The 26,407-nt window shown below is 40.0% G+C and overlaps 2 protein-coding genes across 2 annotated transcripts; one reads left to right on the plus strand and one right to left on the minus strand.

Moving 5' to 3' along the window:
* The first annotated feature begins 506 nt into the window (after positions 1-506).
* Positions 507-5,261, plus strand: cav4a (caveolin 4a). The gene is made up of 3 exons (XM_061688602.1): positions 507-1,242; positions 1,995-2,182; positions 4,650-5,261. Exons 1-3 carry the CDS (start codon positions 1,015-1,017, stop codon positions 4,798-4,800), a joined length of 567 nt encoding a protein of 188 aa, XP_061544586.1. The 5' UTR covers positions 507-1,014; the 3' UTR covers positions 4,801-5,261.
* On the minus strand, positions 5,232-14,137 carry LOC133409072 (isotocin receptor-like). The gene is made up of 2 exons (XM_061688601.1): positions 13,104-14,137; positions 5,232-7,549 (listed from the first exon to the last, which is right to left on the minus strand). Exons 1-2 carry the CDS (start codon positions 14,020-14,022, stop codon positions 7,293-7,295), a joined length of 1,176 nt encoding a protein of 391 aa, XP_061544585.1. The 5' UTR covers positions 14,023-14,137; the 3' UTR covers positions 5,232-7,292.
* Positions 14,138-26,407: the final 12,270 nt, after the last annotated feature.

The raw sequence follows: 26,407 nt of genomic DNA on the forward strand, positions 1-26,407 counted from the left end.
ATGTTCAAAATACCCGCGACCCTAGTGAGGATAAGCGGTAAAGAAAATGGATGGATGTTTGAAATAAAAAAAAGTTGAACTGATTAAAAATTTAAAAAATGTTAACAGAAATAGGGACACACACACACACACACGTATACGCCGTAAAAGAGGATTGATGTCATTATAACTCAGAGGGTGGCAATACAGTTTTGAGTTAGGTTTAGACTGTGCCAAGCAGGTGAAGAAACTAAACAGAACGTAGGCTGCGTGCAATGTGTACCATTTACAAACGTTATAGTATTTTATTGATAGTAATATAATAATAATAATAATAACAGTACAGTACATGCAATCTACATTTTCATCTTCTGGTTCAAATTCCCTTGGTATTTGAATTTGTATTATATTGTATATTTTAATATTTTCAGCTTTAGTTACGTTGGGTTTAAAACACATTATAGGTTGATATAAACGTTAAGGGTAGCAACTGTTGTTGCGTATACTTACCTTAATAATAATAATAATATTACATGTACATATACTGTAAATATACATATATAGAAGTATTTTTAAAACATTTTTAACATTGGTAACCCGTTGATTTAGTTTAGTATGAGAGAACAATCAATATACTAGTAATCCATGTTTCTGTATTTAGAATTCAATTGTACCGTTATGATATTTTCAGCTTTATGGCAGCCACTCTGAAATTTTAAATTAGTCTTCTTAATCCTCTAAGACCTCTGAAATAAATTCATTCAATGGTCTGGAGTATTTGTGAGCCACTCCTACATTTGTCACTTAATATTATGAAGTGGAGTAATGTGTGTGATTGGTGTGTGTGGTCAGTATTTATATCCCTCTATCCTCCCACAGGGCAGGAAAGTGATCCGAAGTGAAAACCCATCTGCAAATACCATCCAGGCCAGCACAGCCTTCCCAATATAGTCCCGCATGCCCACAGCTAAAGGTGGCCCGGGGGCTCAGTTGGGAGTCTTTCCCATCTAGACTGTGTTGCATCCACTTGTTTCAATGGATGGCCTGAAGAAGGGGGAAGATTCGGAGGAGGTGGAGATTAACCTGGGGGACTCCAGCGACCCTGAGGAGTTTGATCATGGGGAGCAACCACAGACGCTTTGGAAAGCGCCCTCTCACCCGGAAGCAGAAGAAAGTATTCATTCGTCTTCTCTGGTGGATATCAGCGACACCAAACCTCTTCTCAATGTTCGAGACCCTCGAGGGATCAACGACTGCCTCAAGGTAGCAAAAGCTACAATCGCGGCTTAGCTGTGTTTGGTGACATACTGGAGATGAACCGAATTGAACACGTTCTTTTTTAAGTCACGCACTTGTTGCCAGGCAGAATATGTGGAGCGCAATCATTTGGGCCTCACAGGCCAGTAACACAATTGGTGTATGGCAGCCACGGCCACATTTATTTATACCCGTTAATTCTACAATCTACATTAATACCATCCATCCATCCATCTTCCTCAGTGTACTGCTTATGCTGTTCAGGGTCATGGGTGTGCTGGATGGGAGACAACCATTCACATTCACATACAGGCCAGTACTAAGTGGGTACTGAACAGATGCTGCCTGCATGGAAGTCAGTCGAGTCAACCACTATAAATGCCTGTGACGAAATCGATACGACTCTGTATTGGCTATAAAATAGAATAATGAATTACACTTTCCCATTGCAGACATATAAGGCAGCAGTTGTTCATTTGCACATGACAATTTGTTTATGCGATCCATGCATCTATACCTCACATTCATTTATACACATTTATCCTCAATTGATTCAATACTCTGTATTCAGTATAAACAATGACAGAAAAACGGCACCATCTGGTGAGGTACCTCCCAAATGCAGTGATTTTAAAGGATAGAATTCAGAATCACTACTCTGTATTAAATATAAATTGGATGACTGAAAGAAAAGCGTATTATTTGCATACAGTATGACACTTGAAGACCACCACACCACGTGTCCTTTCGACCCGCAGGTGACGTTTGAGGATGTTATTGCCGAGCCGGTGTCGGTGCGCAGCGGGGACCGAGTGTGGATCTGGAGCCACGCTTTGTTTGAAGTCAGCCGAGTTTGGATATACAGGATCATCACGGTGCTTCTGGCCATCCCCATATCCATTCTGTCTGGAATCCTCTTTGCCGTCCTCAGCTGCATACACATATGGTAAGTGTGCCAGTTTCCTAAGCGGAGGGGTCAACTTCCCGTTTGATGCGGGCCTCGTCCACTTTGACGATGCCACACAAGTGCCGACATGCCCAGTCAACCCCCTCCTCCCAAAAACTTTATATGTCAAACATTTCCTGTTTGCACACACACACACACACACACACACACACAAAGAAACTTATGTATATACATTTCATGTGTTCAATTACCAAAATGTAATTGTGTGGAACGGATTGACATTCAGTCAACACTGTTTTCTGTTTTACCAACGATACATTTCTGTTACTTCAATACATTCTGTAAACGTTGACTGTTGTTTATCCAAAATGTAGCATTATTTTGTATTTAGTGGAAAAAAAAGTTGATTCAGTGTAATTTTTTTTGATACATCGTAACAATTTTAACAAAATTTCTGCCTCGAAGCTCTGCCGGGACAAAAAACAAACAAAAAAAAAGCACAAAAGTTAATGTTTGCGCCGCTGGAACTCATGTTTCACATGGACATTTATTGCACACTAATGCAGTGTTGGGCCGATGGTTTGCCAAAAACGGCAAAGGAGTGTCTGTAAGTGACTTTTAAGACACTGTTAGATGTGTAATGTACAGTACATATAATTAAGATGGTAGTTAGCGTGTTTTAAAAAAAATGTTTTTACCTGAACTGGTAATCACTAGCGCGCTAATGCTAATCGCGATTGCTAATTGTTTAGCATTTAGCATTTTGCTGTCTCAAATTCTGTACGACAAATTTATACGATACACTCAGTACTAAAGTATGCAGTTTAAGGGTTGAAGTCCATCCTTCATACATAAGAATAAAATATATGTTAGTAGTATTATTTTAGTAATAGTGGTGGGGAGCGATTATTGTTGTTGCGTATTCGATCTATATTCAATAGGAGAATCACTTAAAAAAAGACTAGTTAATGACAGCCCTAATAACAATAAATACAACTATAAAAATATGAAATCATATTTTAATCATTGAGTATTTTATTACTTTTTTTCACAAAATGAATTTGTGTATAACCCGTTGACATAAAAATACAAAGTAAATGGAACTTTTTTTCACCCAAGTTACTCTTTTTAAGGTAATCCTACATTTATTAATTGCATCATGTGTTTAGCTATGAATAGTAAACATCCATCCATCCAACCATTTTCTGAGCCGCTTATGCTCACAAGGGTCACGGACGTGCTGGAGCCTATCCCAGCTATCATCGGGCAGGAGGCGGAGTACACCCTGAACTGGTTGCCAGCCAATCGCAGGAATAGTAAACATTCTATTTTGATCCAAGATCATTTTGTTCGCTCAACACAAAAATATTAAGTTGATCCAACAAGAATTTGAAAAAAATAATAATTGGTACCGGTCTACATAAAATCATTGGGTAAAGTCCAGTTTAGTTTTAAATATAATAAGTTAATCTATTTTGTTTAACAAATTACTGCATATTATAGAAATACTCATTAAATAAAAAAAAAAATTATATTCTAATCACTGAGCATTTAAAATAGTGAAAAAATATGTTTAAAATATTGAATTTATCCAAAGCTAATGCATTTTCTTTGTATGTTTACCACCTCAAAAAGGCAATTGATTGAACATTTTGACATGCATATATGGAAAAAAGTAAACTTTTCATTGATCCAAATTATCCATCCATCCATTTTCTGAGCCACTTCTCCTCACAAGGGTTGCGGGCGTGCTGGAGCCTATCATCGGACAGGAGGCGATGGTTGCCCTGAACTGGTTGCCAGCCAATCGCAGCGCACATACAAACAAACAACCATTCGCACTCACGGTAACACCTATGGGCAATTTAGAGTTGTCAATTAACCTACCATGCATGTTTTTGGGATGTGGGAGGAAACCGGAGTGCCCGGACAAAACCCACGCAGGCACGGGGAGAACATGCAAAGTCCACACAGGCGGGGCCGGGGATTGAACCCCGGTCCTCAGAACTGTGAGGCAGATGCTCTAACCAGTCGGTGATCCAAATTAATTCATTTTATAATTTTTTTGTGTGTGTGTTTAGTTAACCATATGCAGTTGCTTGGACCCTGTTAACAGAAAGAGTATTTTCGCTCCCATGTTTTACAATTATCAGTTAGCTGAGGACGACCGCAAAAAAAATAAATATATATATATACATATATACATACATATATATATATCAAATCTTATCAAGTAAAATATGAACCCTTAAAAGTAGGGGGGAAACTGTTAAGTGTTGTAACAAAGTAGCAGTTTCTCAATATGATTTTTTTTTCCAGGTGGAAACAAGTTTTGGGATGTATTCTGTTACTATTCAGTCGATAAGTACTGTAAATACCTTTCAGTCTCGCATCCTCTAAAATCAATAGCATTCTTGCTGAGGCAAACAGAAAACCGATCTAAATGTACTCTAAATGTACACACGAGACAGAAGAGACACTAAGGCGTGTTGTTTCTGCTCACCAGGATGATCATCCCGTGCATCAAGTGCATTCTTCTGGGAACGCGCTGGCTGCAGAAGCTGTGGAGCGTCGTGCTGGAGGTCCTCGTGCGGCCCTTGTTGGCCAGCGCCGGCCGGTGCTGTGCCGGCTTTAGCCTTCACCTGGCTGAGGAATAACACACATATACTCACCTTTTGCTTGCAAAGTGGGACACGGCCACCAAGTGGACATTAATATTTCATTACAGTGTTCAACATAATGTGTTTACAGCCGCTTTGCTAAGATAAGTCCAAGTGTGTGAGATTTGTTCACAGTAACTTGCACCTGACACATATTTAGGCTTATAGTCATTCACAGTGTGTAGTTGATGACTTTATGTGGTACAAACCTTTCTATTTTATTTTGTTTTGTTTTTTGAATTATGTCCCGCCCAGGCTGCATGGTGGCCGACTGGTTAGAGCGTCTGCCTCACAGTTCTGAGGACTGGGGTATATCATATGGTATTATAACTCATTTGACTTGTCTTAAAATGCACATAGTAGCTCTGCAATGCAATTATATATTATATCTACAGGTATGCATCTACATAAATTGTGTTTTCGCACTTTTTATTCCATCATATTGAACTCAAGAGACATTCCACAGCACAAAAACAGTTCCGCCTTCCTGCTAAGTGAACGATATGTGACCACAAGGGGACAGCCTTATTCAGCCTCGAATCAGAGCACATTTGAAACTGCTCAATTCAACTGCAACATGACAGCAAATACACTTGAATGAAAATGAACAGTGACAGAAATGCTGTTGAAAAACACAAAGAGCAGTGCAATTAAACACAAATGTAACACACCAGGGGCTTTGTGTTCAAAAGTGTTCAAAATCGATTGTTAATGTGAAATGAGAGGTGCCCAGGCTGGTCCACCAGTATAGACTAGTTAAGAAAGTCATCCGGGATTGCCATAGTGTTATTCACCTGGTTAAACGCTGCTTGTACACTACTAACTGAAAGGTTTATTAGTGTTTTGAATGACATGAGGACGCTGTGGATAATTATCACATCAGGACAAAACAAAAGCACAGAGAATCCAAGCTTCACTCTACGTTACTTCCAAATGTAGACGCAAGGAGATTTTACATAATTGACAAATGGTTGATGGGGCTGCAGTGAAAACAAGCCCACTATTTATTTTATATTTCATACAGAGTGGTCAGTTTGTCTTCAAATGAATGCGTTTTGGTCCTGTCGCCTCTCCTTCCTCATTCCTTTCTCTGCTGTGTGAGGCACCCCAAGTTTCTGTGGAAACGGGCATAGTGCGCTAGAATAGTGCAAGTCTTCTTAAATCGAGCCACTGAGAACTAGAGTGGGCTAGCTCCATTTTAGCCATTTTTTTTAAAGAAGTGTAGAAATGAGCTCAGGCATACACGCTATATGGCCAAAAGTATTTGCTCATCTGCCTTGACTCAGAAATGATATTAAGTGACAAGTGACTGCTGGAACATGAAGGGGCCATCTCCAAAGTGTTCCCACAAAGTTGGAAATGTCCATAACATTAGCCCCTGAGCTCCAGTGAAAGGAACTCTGAATGCATTATCATACAAATAGATTTCGGACAGTCAAACAGTTTGGGAATTACTCTTTCCTGTTCCACCATTTCTGTGCACCAAGCGCACAAAGCAAGGTCCATAACGTAACTATATGGATGAGAGAATTTGGTATGGATGAACTTGACTGTCCTGCACCGAGTTCTGCCGTCAAGCCGAGAGAACACTTATGGGTTTATTTCGAATGGACAGTGAGGCAGGCCTTCTCGTCCAACGTCGGTTGTATGACCTCACAAATATGCTCTTGGAAGAATGGGCAAAAATTTCCATAAACGTACTCCTAAACCTGGTTGAAAGCCGTCCCATAAGAGTTGAAGCTGTTATAGCTGCAAAGGGTAGACCAGCATCATAGTAAATCATGGATTTAGAATGGGATATCACTTAAAATCATATGTGAGTCAAGGCAGGGGAGTGGCAATGTAATTCATTTCAGTTGAATACTGGTCTAAATAAATCTTTAGATCATTTTTTGATATGCAAGTGGGCAATCTCCAATTGCATTCTTCAGCACAACACCGGGCTAACATTTTAGAAAGTGACGATCAGAGATTGGTAGGAGACTCAGAAATTAAGTAGTACCAGTGCATCTGCATTTTAGTGTAAATGTTGTTTGTTATTTCTCGTGAAATATTAATCGATTTGATGGATGTTTGGACTTAGACCACTATTCCACTATCCCTTTTTTTTTTGAAATCTTAGTTTGATTCTTTTACTGACTGGGATCCAACTTATGAAAGTGAAGATGACAGTACCTCAGTTGTCAATGAAAGTATCATCGACATCATTGTATTTGGCAAAATGGTACAAATCTGAGGAAAACCACAGTTTCTCTAAAAACGTATCTAAAAGAAGTAATTGTTGCCTTTTAAATTCCCAAGATTTTATCGGAGCCATAAAACATTAATCGCTCGTCTGCAAAATCACACAAATTGAGTTAGCCCAATCTCAGTGGCTCAATTGGTCTTTTGCCAAAAAGCGGCTATGCAAAAGTGAAAACAGGTTTTTGTTATTACGTGGATGCTACTGTCTGGAAAGGATGTTTCCACTGACGCTACTGAAGTAGTAATCAACTGGATTGCCGGCTTGGGTCCGAGTGCCCCGGCCCCCCCGTGCTGGACGTGTGCGAGAGGCTCCTGTGGCTGCTGTCCTTCTTGACGGCGTTGTTATGTCGGCGGCTGCACAAGGACGCCGAGGTGTAGCGTCTACAGCAGAAGAAGCTGCGCGCTACGCCCTGGAACATGTGACCGGCGAAGAACATGTAGATCCACGGGTTACAGCAGCTGTTCAGACTAGCTAGCAACATGGCGATGATGAAGGCCGTGTCTGTCAAAAAGGACACAGTCAGAAAATGCAGGACTTTGGTCAGTGTGACAGTGGAAAATAGGAAAGACTTACAAGTGAATGAATATATGCTTATTCTATTCCATTCTATTCTAATTTGATCTGTCATGATCCATTCCGAGTCGTTTCTTTTTTTCTTCAATCATTTGGCTTTCCCTTTGTTTTTTCTTTGTTCCCCTAGAACGTAGGGAAGAGGTAAGTTAGGGGTTATCGTAATCAGCTGCGAGTTTTAAGCTCTGCAGCGACACCAGGAAGATGCCAGATAATTCCTTTGTCTTCGCCGTTTGCTGTGCTGCATTCTGTTTTGCTCCCATGTTGGATTTAGCTCCTAGTTCTTTTGTGCTTTTTGTTTCTCCCAGTAAGTTCCGGCATCTTTCTTCGTTCCTTCCTCATTTAGTCGCTGTTTCTTTGAATTTTATGTTTATCCCTAAATATTACTAGGGATTTATGTCTATCAGTGTTTTCTTTACACTTTGTAAATTACAATTTTCCTTACTCGTCAGTAGTACTCGTATTTATGTCTGTTTTTTCTTATTATTTTTTTTTTACTTTTACCCCAACCCTAACTCTGAACATAAAGCCTAACCACTAAGCCTCTTATCACTATCCTGAACATTAACCTGACCCATAAGCAAACACTAATGCTAAGCTAATGCTAATGCTCTTAACTCATACCCCCAAATCTAACCCTAACTCTTGTCCTAACGCAACCCTAACTGAACACAAACTCTGACAGGTACCTTAACCCAAACCCTAGCGCATCACTCTTAACCGTAACCTTTAACACTGACCCTAACCTAACACCACTAACCCGAAGCTGACACCTATCATCCCCCACAACCCTAATGCCTACACAAACGCAAACACTTAAATCACGGCTCCAGACTAACTTTTATTTTATTTTATATTTTTGTTTTACTTGGAACACAGTGACCCCTACTTAAAATTTTAGGGGTGCAAGCCAAAAATTTAGGATCGCAGACTGTTACAAGACTTACTGACTTAATAACACCAAGACACGCCTCTTTTCACACATTCGCCCATTACAGTGGTCCTTCGCCCCCCAAATTGTCCCGCTTTCTTCGTCTTTGGTGTTCCATCCTTTCTGCATTTTTGGAGTTTGCGTCAGTTGGAAAACCAACTCATCAGTGCATGATCACCAACAACGGTAGCCTAATCGAACATAAACCCAAACCGTAGCCCATAGCCTCACTAACCCAACTCTAACCTTACTGCACACTGACATAGGCCCGACCTAACCCTAACACCTGGGAGAGTAAACCAAAGCACGGTTTGTGGGTTACGATGGAGAAGATTTGAAGACGGGCGTGTTTCTTATTACACGGTTGTTGTGTTGACACACAGCAATTTACTTGTGCGGTTTTCCCTCGTTGTTGACTTTGCTGCTGTCCTGCTATTAGGATGTCATGCAATTAACAGAAGCCATGCAGCTAACCCAAATCAGGACCAAGTGTACCGAACTGCAGCGCTTGATGGAAACGCGTCGATAGCAAAGGTGATTACAGTTGCGAGCTGTTATTTTTACTTTCCCCTTTATTTTTACAGTGGTGCCTTGCAATACGAGTTTAATTGGGATTCAAACCTCGAACCTTTGAACTGTCAGCCAAACATGCTAACCAAACAACCCCATTTATTTATTTTTTTAATCTTCTACACATTTTCACTTGAGTGGAAAGAAGACATTCAATGTGATTTTGTCATGGGTGTTTGTTCCGTTTGTTGTCTTCCCCCTGTCTCGTACACACCTGCGTTCACCCTAATTGTGTGGTTGTTGTTTTTTTGACATACTTGGCAAATAAAGATGATTCTGATTCTGATTCTGATAACCCCTTACATTTAACCTCGTGTCTCATTCTTTCTAGTCGCCAGTTCGTTGTACCTTGTCGTCGCGTTCCAGCATTCCTTGTTTCCACGTCACAGACTCACAGTAAGACTAGATCCTGCTCCGATTATCGACCTCGCCTTTTTGCCTCACGCTTTTTGGATACTGTTGCCTTTTTTGGATTGCCTGCTTGTGTACCGAACTCTGCTCGTTGATTAAACCTCTCTCTTTTTGAAACTGTCCATTTGTTTTGGAGTCGTGCATTTTTGGGTCCTGTCCTCTGTTCCGTTCATGACAGATTTAACTCCACGTGTACTGCAATTCCATAGCATAAAGATCAGCCACAGCTTAAGACAGCCGGGCTGATGCTGCAAATCATTGTTGAGGCAAAGCGACGTCAAACTCAGAAACATCTGGCATTATAAGTATGCACGATGGATGCCACATTGCCACACAAATAGAATTTACGTTTGCTTGGTGCATTTCTATCGGAATAAATACGATAAATGTCTTCAGTCAAATGGGATTGATTACAATTCCAGTTATGGGATGAACAGAACACACACACAGAGGGGAGCATGCCATTGGGACAGGGGAAAGGAGATGTCTCCATGTTTTTTTTCTTCTTCCTAATGGGGTGTAAAGGATTTAAAGAGTGTCAAATGCTTTTTGTCCGGAAGGTGCTGACCTCGTGTGTGCTCGCTTTGACACTAGCCTGTCAATCCTGTTAAATGTGCCGAGTGGGAACATTTTTATGACGGAGCGGTTCCGCAGGGAAATACCATCAAATGACAGTGAACTTTCATCTTTGTTTGACTTATCGTTAACATTTGTCCAAAGCCAGAGATGAAACACTCGTCTTCATTTCACGCCTCTTTAGCGACGCAGCGCTGTGAGAATGAAGACGAGGTCACATTGAAATCCAGAAGAGGATTACTATGACAACGCCGTCATTTATCCGATTAGGAGCGTGCACTATATCAAAGACGTGAAGTTGAGCAAACATTGCATGAGTGCACAAAGTCCCGTTTGGAGTTCGAGCCCTCTTGAGCTCATTAATGTGAACTTCCCTACATGGCTCCTAAACATGAGAACCGGTGGGGATGTAGGGATAACACTAGAAGAACGGAACTCACTTGAGTTTAGACACCCACTCTGAAATGAAGGAATATGTCAAACAAAAATTCACTATCTTATATTGTTCACCAAAGTGGGAAAAACAATTCTGCATCTGCACCAACATTGAATGTGTTCTTTCTTTCGATGCCACGCCAAAGAAAATCATGGAAATTTGATAGTTTTTGCATAAAACCAGGCCAATGTAAAGTAGAGAAATGAGATGACCCAGGGAATAAAAATAAAATGACTATTATCATGACAATGTACGCTCAAATAACCGCAAACCTGAATCTCTGTTCAAGGTTTTGGGCCGCTGTATTGCTATACCGATGTTACACCAACAGTCAGTAATCGTCGCTTAATGAATTACAGTAGGGATGGGTTTAACAATTGATTAGTCAGTTAATCGATTGTTACCAATTCTGTCTTTCATGTCGAACTGATTATCTTTGAAACCAACAGAAGCGCTATTGATTCACGCTCAAAAAGTTTGCTGTCTATAAAGAAGTCCAAACATCAGTTCGGCCATTGGCTACATTAAATGTTTAATGATGACAGCAATTGCTGTAAAGATATCATTTTTGAAATATATACTGTATACTGTTATCTTTGTGTAACGCAATCTTAAATCTTAAATCTATTAGACCCTTAAATGTGGGTATAAAAAGATCAAACATCGAGAGCTCACTGAATTTGAAAGAGTACGCATTAAAGCACTTTATGATGCTGAATGCGGTCCAAGACAAATTTGTGGTTGTGGTTTGATAAATTCTGATATTAATGCAAAGCACATATAATTTATTTTTTGTCATATTTGTTGTTTTTATGTTTGCATGTGTCTTGCCAATATTTACCGGATTTTTTACTTTATTTTATTCAATATTTACTGCGAAACAACAATAAAGACGGCTGACAACTATATGTCTTGCGCAACATTTCTGAAATTCATGGCCTCCTCTGATTACAGTTGAATGCATTTTGTAATAACCACTAATTGACGTTTTGATACAATTTGCTCATCTACAATGACTTTATATGGCTTCTTCTGGAGTACATTGATCCAAATGAGAACATAACCCTTAACTGAATAGGAATACTTCATAAAAGACTCCTGCACGATTACATGCCAACAATGACTGAAATATAATGAAGTTTTAATAGGTCCCTGCTTTTGTCCCCACACTATCATTGTCCTCCATTTCCCCTCGCCGTGGCTGTCATGAACTTTTCCCTCCCACTGATAAACATTGTCAATGGCACTCTCATTCTCTGACTAGTGGTCCCATTGGGAACAGGCCTGGTACACCACTCAGGCCCGTTGCTTTGGAAAAATAAAAAGAACGTCTCATCTCACGCACGGAGGGATAACAGAATAACGTTCCTCTGTTGCGGCAAGATGTTTCAACACAATTCAACACAGGCACAAGAAAATTCTATGTTTTGTGTTCCCTGTCATTTCTTTCTGCTTATATGGCATGGATAATGGCTATATTTAAATTATACTGCACGTTTGAGTAATTCTGGCTGCCAGGGAGGAACCAAATCATTTAAATTGAGGTCTTGAGTGTTGGGAAAAAATGATTTTGGTTGTCAGTCATAAAGAAATCAATTTTGAAAAGGATGATTATTATTAGGGGTGCCGTACGGGGGAGAAAAGTGATGACCGCTTTGAGGCTGACAGTGGCACTAAAAAAATAATCTTTTCATTGAAGTGATGGGGTCAAAAGTGACACTTTTCCCAGGGCCCAGGTGCCCCCTTGCATACTGGATAATAATGATTGCACTTGTACAACAAGCACAGTGTCAATAAAAATTACAAGGCAAAATGTACATAAATATTATATTGGATGCCATTATGTCTGTTTAATATCGTCTACCTAATAAAACAGGGGTGGGCAAAATATGGCCTGCGGGCCACATATGGCCCATTCTGTTCTTCAGTCTGGACCTTGGAACATTTACACTATTACGAGTCCTGTAATAGTTGTTGTATTTGATCTTGCCATGCTTAACTAAAATGTATCCATTCATTTTTGTATTAGTTTTTTTTCATTAATCTAATTGAAAATGTTAATTGATTTATCATTTATCTATTCATACCGCTTATGTCAAGCTATCCCAGCTGACATTGTGCGAGAGAGGCGGTACACCCAGGAGTGGTTGCCAGACAAAAACAGATTTAGTGATCAAATATAAACGGTAGTAAAATACATGTTTTTTTAATGTATATTTAACATGTTTTGTCTTATCAGATAACTGGTTGAGTAGTTTTAATTCAACTGTTAATAAATAAATAAATAAAATGTAGTTACAGAACGAATCATTATTTTATTAGTTAAATTAATTATATATCCAAACACATTTAACTCATTTTTTTTTACCCTCATCTTTGATTGACTTGGCCCTTCTGTTGGATTCAAAAGTTTGCTCTAATTTCATTTTTTTAACAGTATTGCAGTTTTTTTTAAAAATTATTATTATTATTTAATTTGGTACATAGTTTATTTCGTGAAAGTTACGATCGCTCCAACTTCAACTTCATGAGCGCGTAAAAGTCGATTTTGGGTGTCTTACCTTCTCGTGGAGCGGCATCATCCCACGCAGACCACATCTGGACGGAGAAAAAGGGGGTCCAGCACACGATGTAGGCCAGCACCACCACGAAAGTCATTTTCACAGTGCGGATTTTGGCTTTGGAGATGAGCCCGACGCTGCTCACCCGACACAGGTGACGCGCGCCTCCGGGTGCCAGAGCCGAGAAGTGCTCCGGCCTGGTTTTCAGGTTGAAGTTCTGCCAGATTTTGACACAGATGAGGCCGTGGCACACGCTGAGGGCGCCCACGGGGAGGATGTAGACGCTGAGGCTCATCCATGTCACGTAGGCCTTGGCGCCCCACGGCTGCCCAAAATCCCCCCAGCAGTCGTACACGCCTTCCCCGACCTGCCGCAGGGAGAAGATGTACGCTTGCGGCGCGCTGAAAATCAGACTGAGCAGCCACGACGTGCCCACGCACGCGCGGTCCCTTCTCCTTCGCACGGGTCGGAGTGGCCGGCACACGGCCAAGCACCTGTCGACGGACATCAGCACCAGCATGTAGGTGGACGCGAACATGCCCACCACCTGCGCGTACTTCACCAGCCTGCACAGCACGTCGGGCCCGTAGAAGCGGAAGGTGATGTCCCAGATGAGCTGCGGGAGAACCTGGAAGACGGCCACCACCAGGTCGGCGATGCTCAGGTGCCTCATGAAGTAGAGCATCCGAGACTGGCGCTGCTTGGCGGCGCGGACGGCCCACAGCACGCGCAGGTTTCCGGTGAAGGCGAGAAGCAGAACCAGCAGCAGCACGGCCACCTCCGCTTTAGCCACCTCGTCGTTGCGTTTTAAAGGGTTCGCGGTGGCGTTGGGGGACTGACTCCGGTTCTCCCACGCGCGCCACCTGGCCCACGACGAGTTGTGCGGGCCGGTGTCGTCCGCGCGTAAAAGCGCCTCCATCGTGCGTCAAAGGCGCATCGCGAAGCTGGACTCCAACACCATCACCACCACATTACTACGGCCGGTTGTTGCTCACATAATCAGATGACTCGATCACTTGATATGACAGCAAGTTTACCAACCGAGCCCACTGTGCACGTCTGCTCTGCTGAGGGGGCTTTATGGGCGCATGGAGCAGTCCCCTCCCATCATCGCATTTTCCTCTGTGGGAAACTGATGCATTACAATACATCACATGCACACGCTATATATACTCGGATACATATTACACACTGTAACAGGCTATCTATCTATCTATCTATCTATCTATCTATCTATCTATCTATCTATCTATCTATCTATCTATCTATCTATCTATCTTTCTATCTATCTATCTATCTATCTATCTATCTATCTATCTATCTATCTATCTATCTATCTATCTATCTATCTATCTATCCATCTATCTATCTATCTATCTATCTATCTATCTATCTATCTATCTATCTATCTATCTATCTATCTAACAACCCCAATTCCAATGAAGTTGGGACGTTGTGTTAAACATAAATAAAAACAGAATACAATGATTTGCAAATCATGTTCAACCTATATTTAATTGAATACACTACAAAGACAAGATATGTAATGTTCAAACTGATAAACTAAAACTTATTTTAGCAAATAATCATTAACTTAGAATTTTATGGCTGCAACACGTTCCAAAAAAGACTGAGAAAGTTGAGGAATGCTCATCAAACACCTGTTTGGAACATCCCACAGGTGAACAGGCTAATTGGGAACAGGTGCGTGCCATGATTGGGTATAAAAGGAGCGTGCCTGAATTGCTCAGTCATTTGCAAGCAAAGATGGGGCGAGGTTCACCTCTTTGTGAACAAGTGCGTGAGAAAACAGTTGAAGAGTTTAAGGACAATGTTCCTCAACCTACAATTGCAAGGAATTTAGGGATTTCATCATCTACAGTCCATCATATCATCAAAAGGTTTCAGAGAATCTGGAGAAATCATTGGATGCAAGCGGCAAGGCTGAAAACCAACATGGAATGCCCGTGACCTTCGATCCCTCAGGCGGCACTGCATCCAAAACCGACATCAATGTGTAAAGGATATCACCGCATGGGCTCAGGAACACTTCAGAAAACCAATGTCAGTAAATACAGTTCGGCGCTACATCCGACCAACAACACCCAGAAATGTTTATGAAGGATTTATAAAAAAAAAAATTCAGATGGCATCTCTCGCCACACTTAAAGGTAGAAATAAGTGAAATCTGCCTAGCAACTAGTGGTCAGCCAGGAAAAACATCCATCCATCTAGCCATTCATCTATCCATTTTGTTTCACGCTTGCACTCATTATGGTCACAGGTGAGCTGGAGCCTAGCACAGCTGACTGGACGAGAGGCGGAGTACACCTGGACTGGTCACCAGCCAATCGCAGGGCTAACATCCGTGTTTTCGTGATGCCGTAGGAAACCGCAGTACCCGTAGAAAACTCACGCAAGCACGAGGAGAACATACAAACTCCACCCAGGAAGACCGAAGCAGAGATTCAAACCTAGAACCTCTTGACTGTGAGGCTGATGTGTCACAGTAACCACAAGGCCACAACATGGCCCAGTTGGCCAAATAGTAATCCCTATAACTTTTCAATTCTGTGTTGTTCCATCTATTAGGCTCCATCCTTTTTTAATTTAAAAAAAAAAAAAAAAAAAAAAAAAAAAAAAAAAGGGGGCAAGAAGGGTAAAGTGTCATGTTACACACATATTTAAGCACGGAAGATGTGTTCAAAGGTCATGAAATCGACATTGAATGGATCCTAGACCGTAACCGTCCGACATGGACTCCAAATGTGCATCTCGAACACATCAGCAGACTGGCATGTTGTGACTGTCAACGGCGACGTAAGCGCGGCGCCATCCCGCTGGGGCAAGTCTTCTGTTTCCACAGCTGCGTGCGCGTCTCGGTGCAGTCGCGCAGGTAAGAAGGCAAAGCGTTCGGGCCGTCTAACCTGAAGCATGTGTGTGACGCTGGAAGGCTTGCAAAATGGAGTCATGTTGTCATGTTAGAAGCGCGCGTGACCGCTGCCAAGCTAAACAAACTCGCTCGCTAGCAGCCAGTCTCTTTCACTTACATGCCTGTTGTGTGTATAAAATATTGCACATTAGCTTGGGTTTTTTCTCTCGCTCTCGTATTATATACAACGTACTATTTTCTCATCGCTACAATGTGCAAACATATGATTTCCATTTCAACCACAAAGGGAATTGAATCTCATTTTAACTCTAAAGAGTACATATGATGTAAGTGTACACTAAAAGGCCACAATAATGTTTTGTTTGTAGATGTTTTATACTGAGTAAATTCACAGCAACAGCGGTCTCATATGGAGACACGTACTGCTGTGTACTCAAGATGACCGACACGCCATACCTCCACCAACAATCACCAGTCTCCTATGTACAGTGCATAGCGATAGCAGCACCACGGGTGCCATGAAGGGGAGAAAAATGATGACAATTCTCAGGGTCCATGACTGGACAGGAGCCCTGGAAAATATTACTTTCCATTTGTGGTATTGAAGTGGTGGGGCCCCAAATCCCTGGCGTCACTCCTGTGCAGTACCGTTAATATCAATAGTAGTTGAGACTGATATACAACCCAAATGTTTCAAGCCATGCACGCCCTTCAAAAAGGGAAAACAATCCCCATTTATAGCCAATAACAACATCATGATAAGCATAATGTTAACACATGACCAAATAATCCAAAATGCATCAATGCCCGGTGCACGTGAAAATTTGGTGACTGAAAGATGGTCTAAACGTACAGCTGCTCTGACCACGTCTAACTTTCGGCACAGCTAGTCTAACTCGATTTTGGTGAATTTGATCGAGGTGCTGGCTGATAGATGATCGAGACCATCAGACGCATTTCATTCATAAGCATCGAACCTTCTTAAATTGATCATGAAGTCAGCTGCGTTGACGCCCACAACGACGCAGACAGCCCATTTTTAGATATGCTGGCTCACAAACAGTACGTCTACAAAATTACAAAAACTTGCTCTAAGCTGCCTCCGCGCAGACTTATGCCACCTGCCACGCTGCATTTACGCCGTTCAGGAAAATTGAGCCCAAGGTGGTCAAGTTGTTAGGAACATGTCTTCATGTACAGGTCCATTTCAGTAAAATTGAAAATCATGGACAAATTAATTTATTTCAGTATTGTAGTTCAATTCAAAGAGTGAAATTGTAGATTCACTTCACACAGAGTGAAATATTTCATGATTTCTTTTGTATGTTTTTGATCATTATAGCTTAAAAAGAACAAAAAACCCAAATTCACCATCCTAACAAACAATCAAAACAGGTTATAATACTAATATTTAGTAGGAATTGGTGTTCTGAAAAGTATTTTTCTTTGTTCAATGAACCAATACAATGTATTGCCTTCTTGAACCGAATCGCGGATTTAAATGAAGGAATCTACAACATTCTAATTTATTGAGATGCACCTGTAAATTTATTATTATTATTTTTTTCCAAACCAAAATATTACTTGACAAAATGTAGACACCACTTTATGAAGACCTTGAAAATGACTGAATGAACTGCCGCGGTTATTCGATGAGAACTGCGAGAGCGACATCCTGCTTGTCAAATAGTGCTTTGCCCCCATTTCCAGTTAGAAATAGTACCAAATTACAGTTTATAATAAGACTTCCGTTGGTAAACAATAGCAGCGCCTGGTAACCGCAGGATAAGAGAACAGACCCTAAAGTAGTTGGTTGCCAAATAGTGAGCCCACAGATATTGTGGGAAACATTTATGACAGTTTATGTTTAGTTTATACATAATTTATAACATCATGATTACCCTGCAGTATTTATCAATGCGTCATTATGGTAACCTGATTGTAAAGTTGAACTAGTGTATGTTTCATTAATTATATTACATTTTATATTCACTTGGCATTTTATTGTTGTTGTTGGTTTTGTTGCAGAGGTGCAAATCCCAGTGTGAGCTAATCAGTCCCGAGATCTTCTGAGATTTTTTTTTTCCCTTCAGAGCCAACATGCCTGGAGAAGAACCAGGCCAAAGCAGTGCACTGTAATATAAAACAGTCTTGTTGTAATGTGATGACAGCACTCGTTATATGGCGGCTTGATCCGTCCGTATTAAGACCGCGTGTGTTTTCTTAACCCATTCACCTGCGACTTGTCTCTCAAATGTTTCCCGTATGCTCCTTGAAACTTTTGAATGATAACAGTGCATAGTTCCTGACCTCCGCTTGTACCACTTCAACTATTTAAAGCCACGTTTGTTTTACCCCTTCATTATGAGTTTAAATGGATGTACTGCATACGGTACTCACAGTGCATCCATAAATCATATGTCTATTGCACATACGTATTTGGACGGAAATATGCACTTACAGGGGCGTATTCTATTTATTTTTTTAAATTTAACACCCAGATCAGAAAGGGTTTTGCTATACTTCTTGGATTTCTGAATGGAAGATCAAATAAATATTTAGCAGCTCTATGGCTCTTTTTATATGGACTGACACGTGTTCACCTTAAATTTCAGAACGAGTTAATTGGACTGATTATTTATTTGCATGACATGTTCAATCACACGTATCCTGGTTATGGAAGCTACTGTATATATTTGGGAATTTCTGATCTTAGTGTCACATGTTGAGGTTTTGTTGGGCCTCAGAAGATTTTCAGATTTTTAAATCGGGCCCTGGCACTCTTTTGAGTTTGGGAATGACTGGGCTGTGTTTGATATAAAGCATGTCAGAAAATGGCCATACATGTTGTTCAGTTTTTGAAAGTCCAAGCTGATGTCTTGTTTTGCTTAAAACATCAAGACAATTCGTTTGCGCTCGTGGAGAACTAAAGAATTCAGAAAGTATTGACATTTAAGAAGCTGAAATCAGAGGATTTGAACTTTTCAAAAGTAATATTTTAAAAAAATGAGTTAAAACCTTGTCACTATACTTTTCCCTTTTGTTAGCAATAAGATTGCTGGCAAAAGCCGAGTTTTACAAAATGTTTGTGTTCAGTGTCATAGTTTGACATTTAATGATACTGGTCTCATTGCTTGGTTCTAAAGAAGGTGGCCCCTCAACAGGGACACAGAGACCCTAACGGCTCAAGCCGAGTATATTGTCTGAATGTAATCCTGTCGCTTGGCAGGTCTGCAATAATTCCGATGGAAACCTCGATGGAAGTTCCTTTTGGTTTCCCGAGAGCGAGGGAGGAAAAGGCAGGGAGCGCAGAGGTCAGGACTCACAGGAAAGGTCCGAACCGGATTCAAAAGCAGGCCGCCGTCAAGGTGAGGCCTATTGATAGTGATGCGGAACACCAAGTGACATGTTGAAAATCACTTTTGGGGACGTTTGCTCCACTTGCCACAAAGGAGGAACTCAACAATCTTCTGTTTTTTCCTGTTTTGGCTTCTTTTGAAGCTCCACTGACGTGCTCACTGTTTGTTTTACTTCCCGTCTTTCTTTGTTCTCCCGCAGCGCTAATTCACCTGCGCACCATCGCCTCGCTCCCTTGTGTACCGCTGCTTAACACTGTGGCACAACCTCTCACGTCGAAAGGCGTACAATTGGGAATGTGACTAAAAATATTGGGAGATGTGCTCTCAAGAATTTGATGGTGAAATCTCGCCAGACTTCAGCTCAGTGAGCATCAAAAGCAAAGAATTGTCTCAGGCCTTTACTCCAAGCATCTACCAAAAGTTAGAAAATATTTGTTACATTCCTTTAGCTGTCTTTCTTAAAAATGGTTCATTAAATTGTATGTACTGTATTCATTTTTGTTGGATTCATTTATTACATATATAAGTAAGTATATATCTATAAGTGATAAAAAAATAGTAAAATAGACTGTATTTGTAATTTCCAAACAAGTAATTGGTTAATTATTTATACCGACATTATGATAAAATAAACAATACAAATAAAAAACTAAAATAAATACATTTGTAGTTGATTCAGAATATATTATTTTAATGTGTATTATATATTCAACATACATGTAAAATAAATATTTATATAATGTAATAATTTGTTATTTAAAGACCCTGTTAAGTGAAATCAGGGTTTTGTTTCAAAATACATTGTACACGTTTGAAGATAAACACTGAAAATGTGCAAAGGCTGAGAACTACATTATGTAGTACTCAATATAGTATTAAACTGTTGTTCACCATTTCAGTTTTCCTGATTTTGTTTTGGCCGTGGCTAAAACGGCACCGCGTGCCGCACTTGGGCTCCCGGCATGACTCGCGTCAGCGTTCATCCGGCACAATTGTCACATGCTGTTGGCTAGCTAGCTATGCCTACACCCCATAAAAAGCATCTTACAGATGCAGATAGTCTGCTGGCACGGCTGCTTTAGAGCACCTCGTTGTTGGCCACGAGTGTGCGCACGTCTCGGTGGGAGGGATGGAAGCACCAAGATGAGAAAAAAGGGAGACAGACAGGTTTAAGTTGTTCTGTACTGGGGTGGTCACTTTAGAGCGCGTCATTGTTGTGGAGTAGAAAATCCATTTCACGAGACATTTTTATTTTTGCTGTATAGGCACTTTAAATTAAATATAGTTTTTAATCATATTGTTATGTGTTTAATTACAAACATATTAAAAAAAATGTTTTTCATGTTTCATCTCATCTACAAATGACCTGGTCCAACTGTAGTTTTTCAAAAATCACCTTTGGAGTAAAGTTTTAACTGAGTTTTGCTTTTTTTTTTTTTTTTGGCTTGGTTTTTTTGTGATGCCACCATAAAAGGGTAGCAGTGAATTCAAAGAAGACAAATGTGCTAACACACAAAGAAATGGAAATTGAACATGAAAATAAACTGCCATCAATATGAATAAGAAGAATGGAAAGTAGGTAGTAAGGGTAGGTTTTAATATGCAACCATTAACAGAAACAACCATCCTTAGGCCTCTGTTAGAAAGAAAGAAAAAAAACATGTCAGAAAAAGCCTCCTAGAACATCTGAAATTAGTTTGGGGTTGGTAGCAAGTATGCTCACTCTCATTTAACACGGGTTTGAATGTGATTAGTTAATTCTGAACACAGCCACATCCCTGCTATAGTGTAAGAGGGTGTGCACACCTGTGCAACCACATTATCTCAGTTGTTTATTTTTACTTCCCCTCTCGATAAGGGATTTTCATTTGAGTTGTACAGGTTATTAATGGTAGAAAAAGTTGAAATGATTTCAACAGGGGTGTGTTGACTTTTTAAATCCATTGTATAGTGTGTAATATATATAGAAAATAGGCTAGAATCTTCACTTCATATACAGCTGTCAATGAAATTTCATGAGACATTTAATAGCTAGATTTTGGATGGTACGGCAAACCTGAACACAGCCATATTTTCATCGAATAAATCTTCGACAGTATTTTTTTATTTTCATCATGACTCATAGTCTTGGCGGCATCTGGGAGAGATTTTACAGTTGTTTCTAATTTGCTTGCGTTTCAACAAACATTTTTCAACACAAAACATCCTCACTGTTTGCATGTGCATACAATCAAACTAAACCACTTGTCTTGATCAATCATAATCACGCCAATCACGTCCGAACCATTTGTCAGAACCTCCTCAGTTTCTCATGCAACCGAGCAAATAAACAAACACAATGAGCTTTTCCACGTCAGGAAGAAACAAATTAAAAATGTTAACAGACCCAAGACTCTATGGCTAATTTTGAACATTAAAGGGCAAGAGGTCCAAAACATTCTCAAATATGACATTGCCGGATACCATTTTTATATATTTATTTCGTTTTCTGCGTGCCATTTTTCTATAGAAGAATTAGAGTAGCATGTAGACTAGCTAGGAAAAATATGGATTTGTCTTCCAATTGCGAGGTTATGAATCACACAAACTGCCACCGTCCTTCATGAGTAATTCATTCATTTAACTTTATAGCAGATGACGCAACGCATACTGCAGCAACAGAATCATTCAAGTTCTTTCTTTCAGGTAGAGATGCTTCAAGTGACTTTTATTATGTGTGCTTCATTTATAATTAAAGTCAAAAGGGTTGAATTGTTTTTACATGTGCTTTATGGTTGTTAAAACGTTACTTACAGTAAAACATTTCTTGTACAGTACAGGTAATAAGGCTTTTATCATGACCATTTGAGCCTGTATTAGATTATTTTATCTTATTATTTTTGTTTATTATATGTATATTTTTCAATATGTATTAGTGTTTATTTGTTATCTTTTTATGTGTACTTTTATTTCATTTATTTAACATAATTTTATTAGTGTTTATCATTTTATTCTTTTATTGTTTTTTAATTACTATTATTATTTTACTTAAAAACTCCAACAATTTTTTGTTAGCTTGTCTCATGGAAGTCCGTTCAGCAAAGGATTCATTCACTCTACACACGAGTTTCATCTTTTTATGTTGACATGTATTCCAAAAACACGTGTGCGGAGAAACACGGAATCCAGAGTCATCATACACATTGTCACTTGTTGCACGTTTTTTTTAAGGGGGCGGTTTACAGTGGTTAACTTATTTTTACAATTGACAATTAAAAATGTTCAAAAAAGTTATAGCACTACATCTAAGTTATTCATGTTAACATGCAGTTTTTTATATAAAAAAAAAAAAACATTTCAGTTAAGAATGTTAAAATGTCCGGCCATTCAATTTCTATAGAGCTTGTCCTCATTCAGGTCGCCGTTGAGCTGGAGCCTGTCCCATCTGACTTGGATTCACAAAATCGCAATTCTGACTGAAACAGTTGATTTACAGCATGTCATATGAAACAAAACAGGCTTACTCAAATGTAGCTACCCTATTTTCATTTGTTATTGCCTAAAGAAAAATCCCGACTCTCAATCTTGAGGTGACAATTATGCCACACAACGTTCAAGAACATTACTTGATTTGTTCTCAGGCTATTTTCAACGATTTAAAAAATGCTGAAAAATGCATTAAATAACAGAAGACATGGGGACAGACCAATAGTATAGCTCTTGCAAAATCCATCCAGTCCAACATAATTCAATGGCGCGCGCTTGTAGCTGGTTACGCTTTGCTGCCACTTCGACATCGTTTCAGGTCTGCTCCAGATAATCATCTCGTCCAAATTTACATTGATTAAATATTCAGTTTAATTCTTAATCCATCCAATCCATTAATCCGTTTTGACTAGTGTTGGCACATGCAATGTATTCTTGCTTTAACATTTTTGGGTTTACTTCTCCTTTAAAGTTAAATACAACCGGACTTTACTTAAAAAAACGCATTGTACTAGATTGAAGAAAAAGTTTAAGGCACTGTAGAAATATGCACCGCTGAATCATTTAATTTAGTAATTCTTCTGTGTACCACTAGAGGAAACCAATCACCAGTAGTGATACACGTACAACACTGAGAATCACTTAGGTCACATTGCTACCCTGTGAATTTTTTTTTCAGTTTTTCCATTTTTTGCATTTTTTTCAGTTTTTCATACAAATAAATTGTTTCGAAATCTGAACAGAGACCTAGAGGTGAGTTTCTGTTACAGACGTGATCGTGATGCGTGCGATACGTGCAGGTTTACATCATAGTGTATGCATGCAGGATGTGAGGGATAAAGCAGAGCTCAGTCATGTTTCTGCTAGAAACCTCGGAAGCAGACCGCAAATATTTACATGCCGGGTCAGCTCAGTTGTTGTCCATAGGATTAGAATTGTTTGGTTGTAATTCGATTGTTCTTTATTTCTGATCTCTTGACAAGCACGCGGCACCGTGACCACTTTAAAAGCCATCAAAGACGTCTCGCTTTTTGGGCTCAAGAAGACAACGATAAACACTTTGCTGGAATACTCGTGCGGTGGGAAGATTTTGTATTTGCTTTCTTTCATTGGTCACGGATGCTGCAATCAAACAGTGACTGCTCTGGGTGGAAATGAAACGTGAATAGGAAAGCAAGGCAACCCTTTTATTCACATGCAATTAGAAAAAGCTTTCTATGTTGACAGCAGAGTGTTCAGGGGTAGAGGTCAGAGCGTGCAAACAAACAGCACCCCCGCCGATACACTATTCCATAAGTAACACATTACCATCGTAATGTGGGAACGGGATCCGGCATCTGCGTCTCATCCGGAACCAGACGATAGCCATGAAATCTGTGGTGCGCCGACGCTCCCGGCATTGCCGAGGAGCCAGCATTCTTGGACCTGCTCATGAGATTTACGAGAGTTTATCCATATCTAATTTACATAACAAACGAGTATTCATATGAGACCATCATGTTGGAACACATGCATGTTGAAAATGGAGGCTACTCAAGCACTGACTAGCATCAACACACCGGTTTATCTAAAGAGCAGTACATACATACATATATATATTTTTTTTTTGATAACTGATTTTTTTTTTATAACTGATTTTTAATGATAGACCCCACAGATGTCGAGGAAAATCGTGTGAAAAAGTGTTTTCTTACTGATCTTATGGTGTGTGGTGAACACACTCACACACAGTGCAGATACTTGTGTGTAAAAAAAACTCTTGTAAAAGAACTGATTCAACTCCTGTACATAAATAAAAGCAAAAATTCTCTGAAAAGTACTTAAGTACAAAAGCTAAAGTGCATTTTTACAGTCAGTTACGGTATACAATACCCGTTAATTGGCACAATAGAAAAAATACACTTCTCTGCTGACAAAATAGTTTCCCTCTTTTATTATCTAGTTTTCCCTTTTTTATTATCGTCTCACACTGAGATGGGGGGGGGGGGGGAATAGTTTTACATATCACATGTTGTTTTTCTAAAACCACAGGTTAGCTAGCATTGGCTCGGCTTTTACGCTATCAAAATGCGTTCTCATAACTTTGCTAACGTAATGAACTGAGTAACAAAATAACCGACATTAGCTAATGATAACAACTGAAAAAGTACACCTTACTTGTATGTGTTTTTTTTTTTTCCAGATTAGACGGACGTTTTTAGAACAGCAGAACTGGTGTTGTTGTTTTTTTTGGCTGGCACAAGACACAACACATTTGCCAATACTGGAGCCAAGAACTTCTCTGAAATAAGGCCATGGAAGGGGAATATTTTGATTCTTTGAATCAAAATATTCAAGATAACTACGTAGATAAGAACTTGAGCGCCTTTATTTGCATTACCCGTTATCTGGCATAATTGCGCTGTGCAGTTAGCTAGCTAGCTATGCCCAAACCTAAAGAAAATGCATCTTTCCTTCGGATAGTCAGTCCTCTGGCGGGTCCGCTTTAGAGCGCCTCGTTCTTGGCCGTGAGTGTGCGCACGTCAGGAATCCAAGGCTGAAGAGTGAGGGACGGAGGCCGTGGAAAAGCGTGGAAAAGCCCCGCCACGACTCTGTGAGCTATATTCCAGCGGCCAGAGGCTTTAAGCGGATATCATGTATGTTCGCGGCTCAAGTATGTAGGAGTGCGTAGGCATAAGAAAGATGCGAGATGAAGTAGCATCCATTTTTCCAGGTCGTAGCAGTGGTATTGGATTCATAGTTAACAGTTGAGCGGGATGTGGTCAGCACATATTAAGTTGATACGCCCACAGTATTGAGAGCACAGAGAACAGTTTGACTTTTCACAAAGTTGAAGCCTCATTTTATATTCTTAGTGATTTTTTTTTTAATCATTCAAATTTGAAGGGGTCGTTAACACTTTTCTTCTCTGTGAAGATCGAAGATATTTGTTTTCACTTTCCAGGGACGTAAATGTAGCTTACCACGGCATTCTAAAATCAAAAGCAACAATCATACTGATGGCTGTGCAGGCCACTGCCGGGGTCAGCGAACGCAACACGTGAGGTTAGGTGCCAGTGTGCACATTGAAAAGTGATATGCGTCACCGCGAGTCTCGAGAAAAGGAAGAATGCTGCGTTTTCTGGGGCAAATGGAAAAGCGATTTCTGTTTTTGGAAGGACATAAAAGGCAAGCCGTGTGCCAGGCTTTTGGCGAGATACTGGTAGTGATGATAAAAAAAACAATTTCAAGTATGATTACAGTTCTAAAGGCACTAAATTGGGCATGTTTTGAAAGGCATTAAAAAAAATAAATAAACAAAAGCCAAAAAGGCACCCAAATACTTATATTAATCATTGTAACATCACATGTTTATGTTGCATGTTTCCATTTTTCTGTTTAAAGCCATTTTGGTTCCCTTGAATGAAGAGAGGTCGAATGTGCCAGAGGATAAGCAATCAATTAGCATTGTTATCCATCCATCCATCCATTTTCTGAGCCGCTTCTCCTCACTAGGGTCGCGGGCGTGCTGGAGCCTATCCCAGCTGTCATCGGGCAGGAGGCGGGGTACACCCCTGAACTGGTTGCCAGCCAATCGCAGGGCACAT

The sequence above is a fragment of the Phycodurus eques genome, chromosome 10 (assembly GCF_024500275.1).
Source record: "Phycodurus eques isolate BA_2022a chromosome 10, UOR_Pequ_1.1, whole genome shotgun sequence".
NCBI classification, from domain to species: Eukaryota; Metazoa; Chordata; class Actinopteri; order Syngnathiformes; family Syngnathidae; genus Phycodurus; species Phycodurus eques.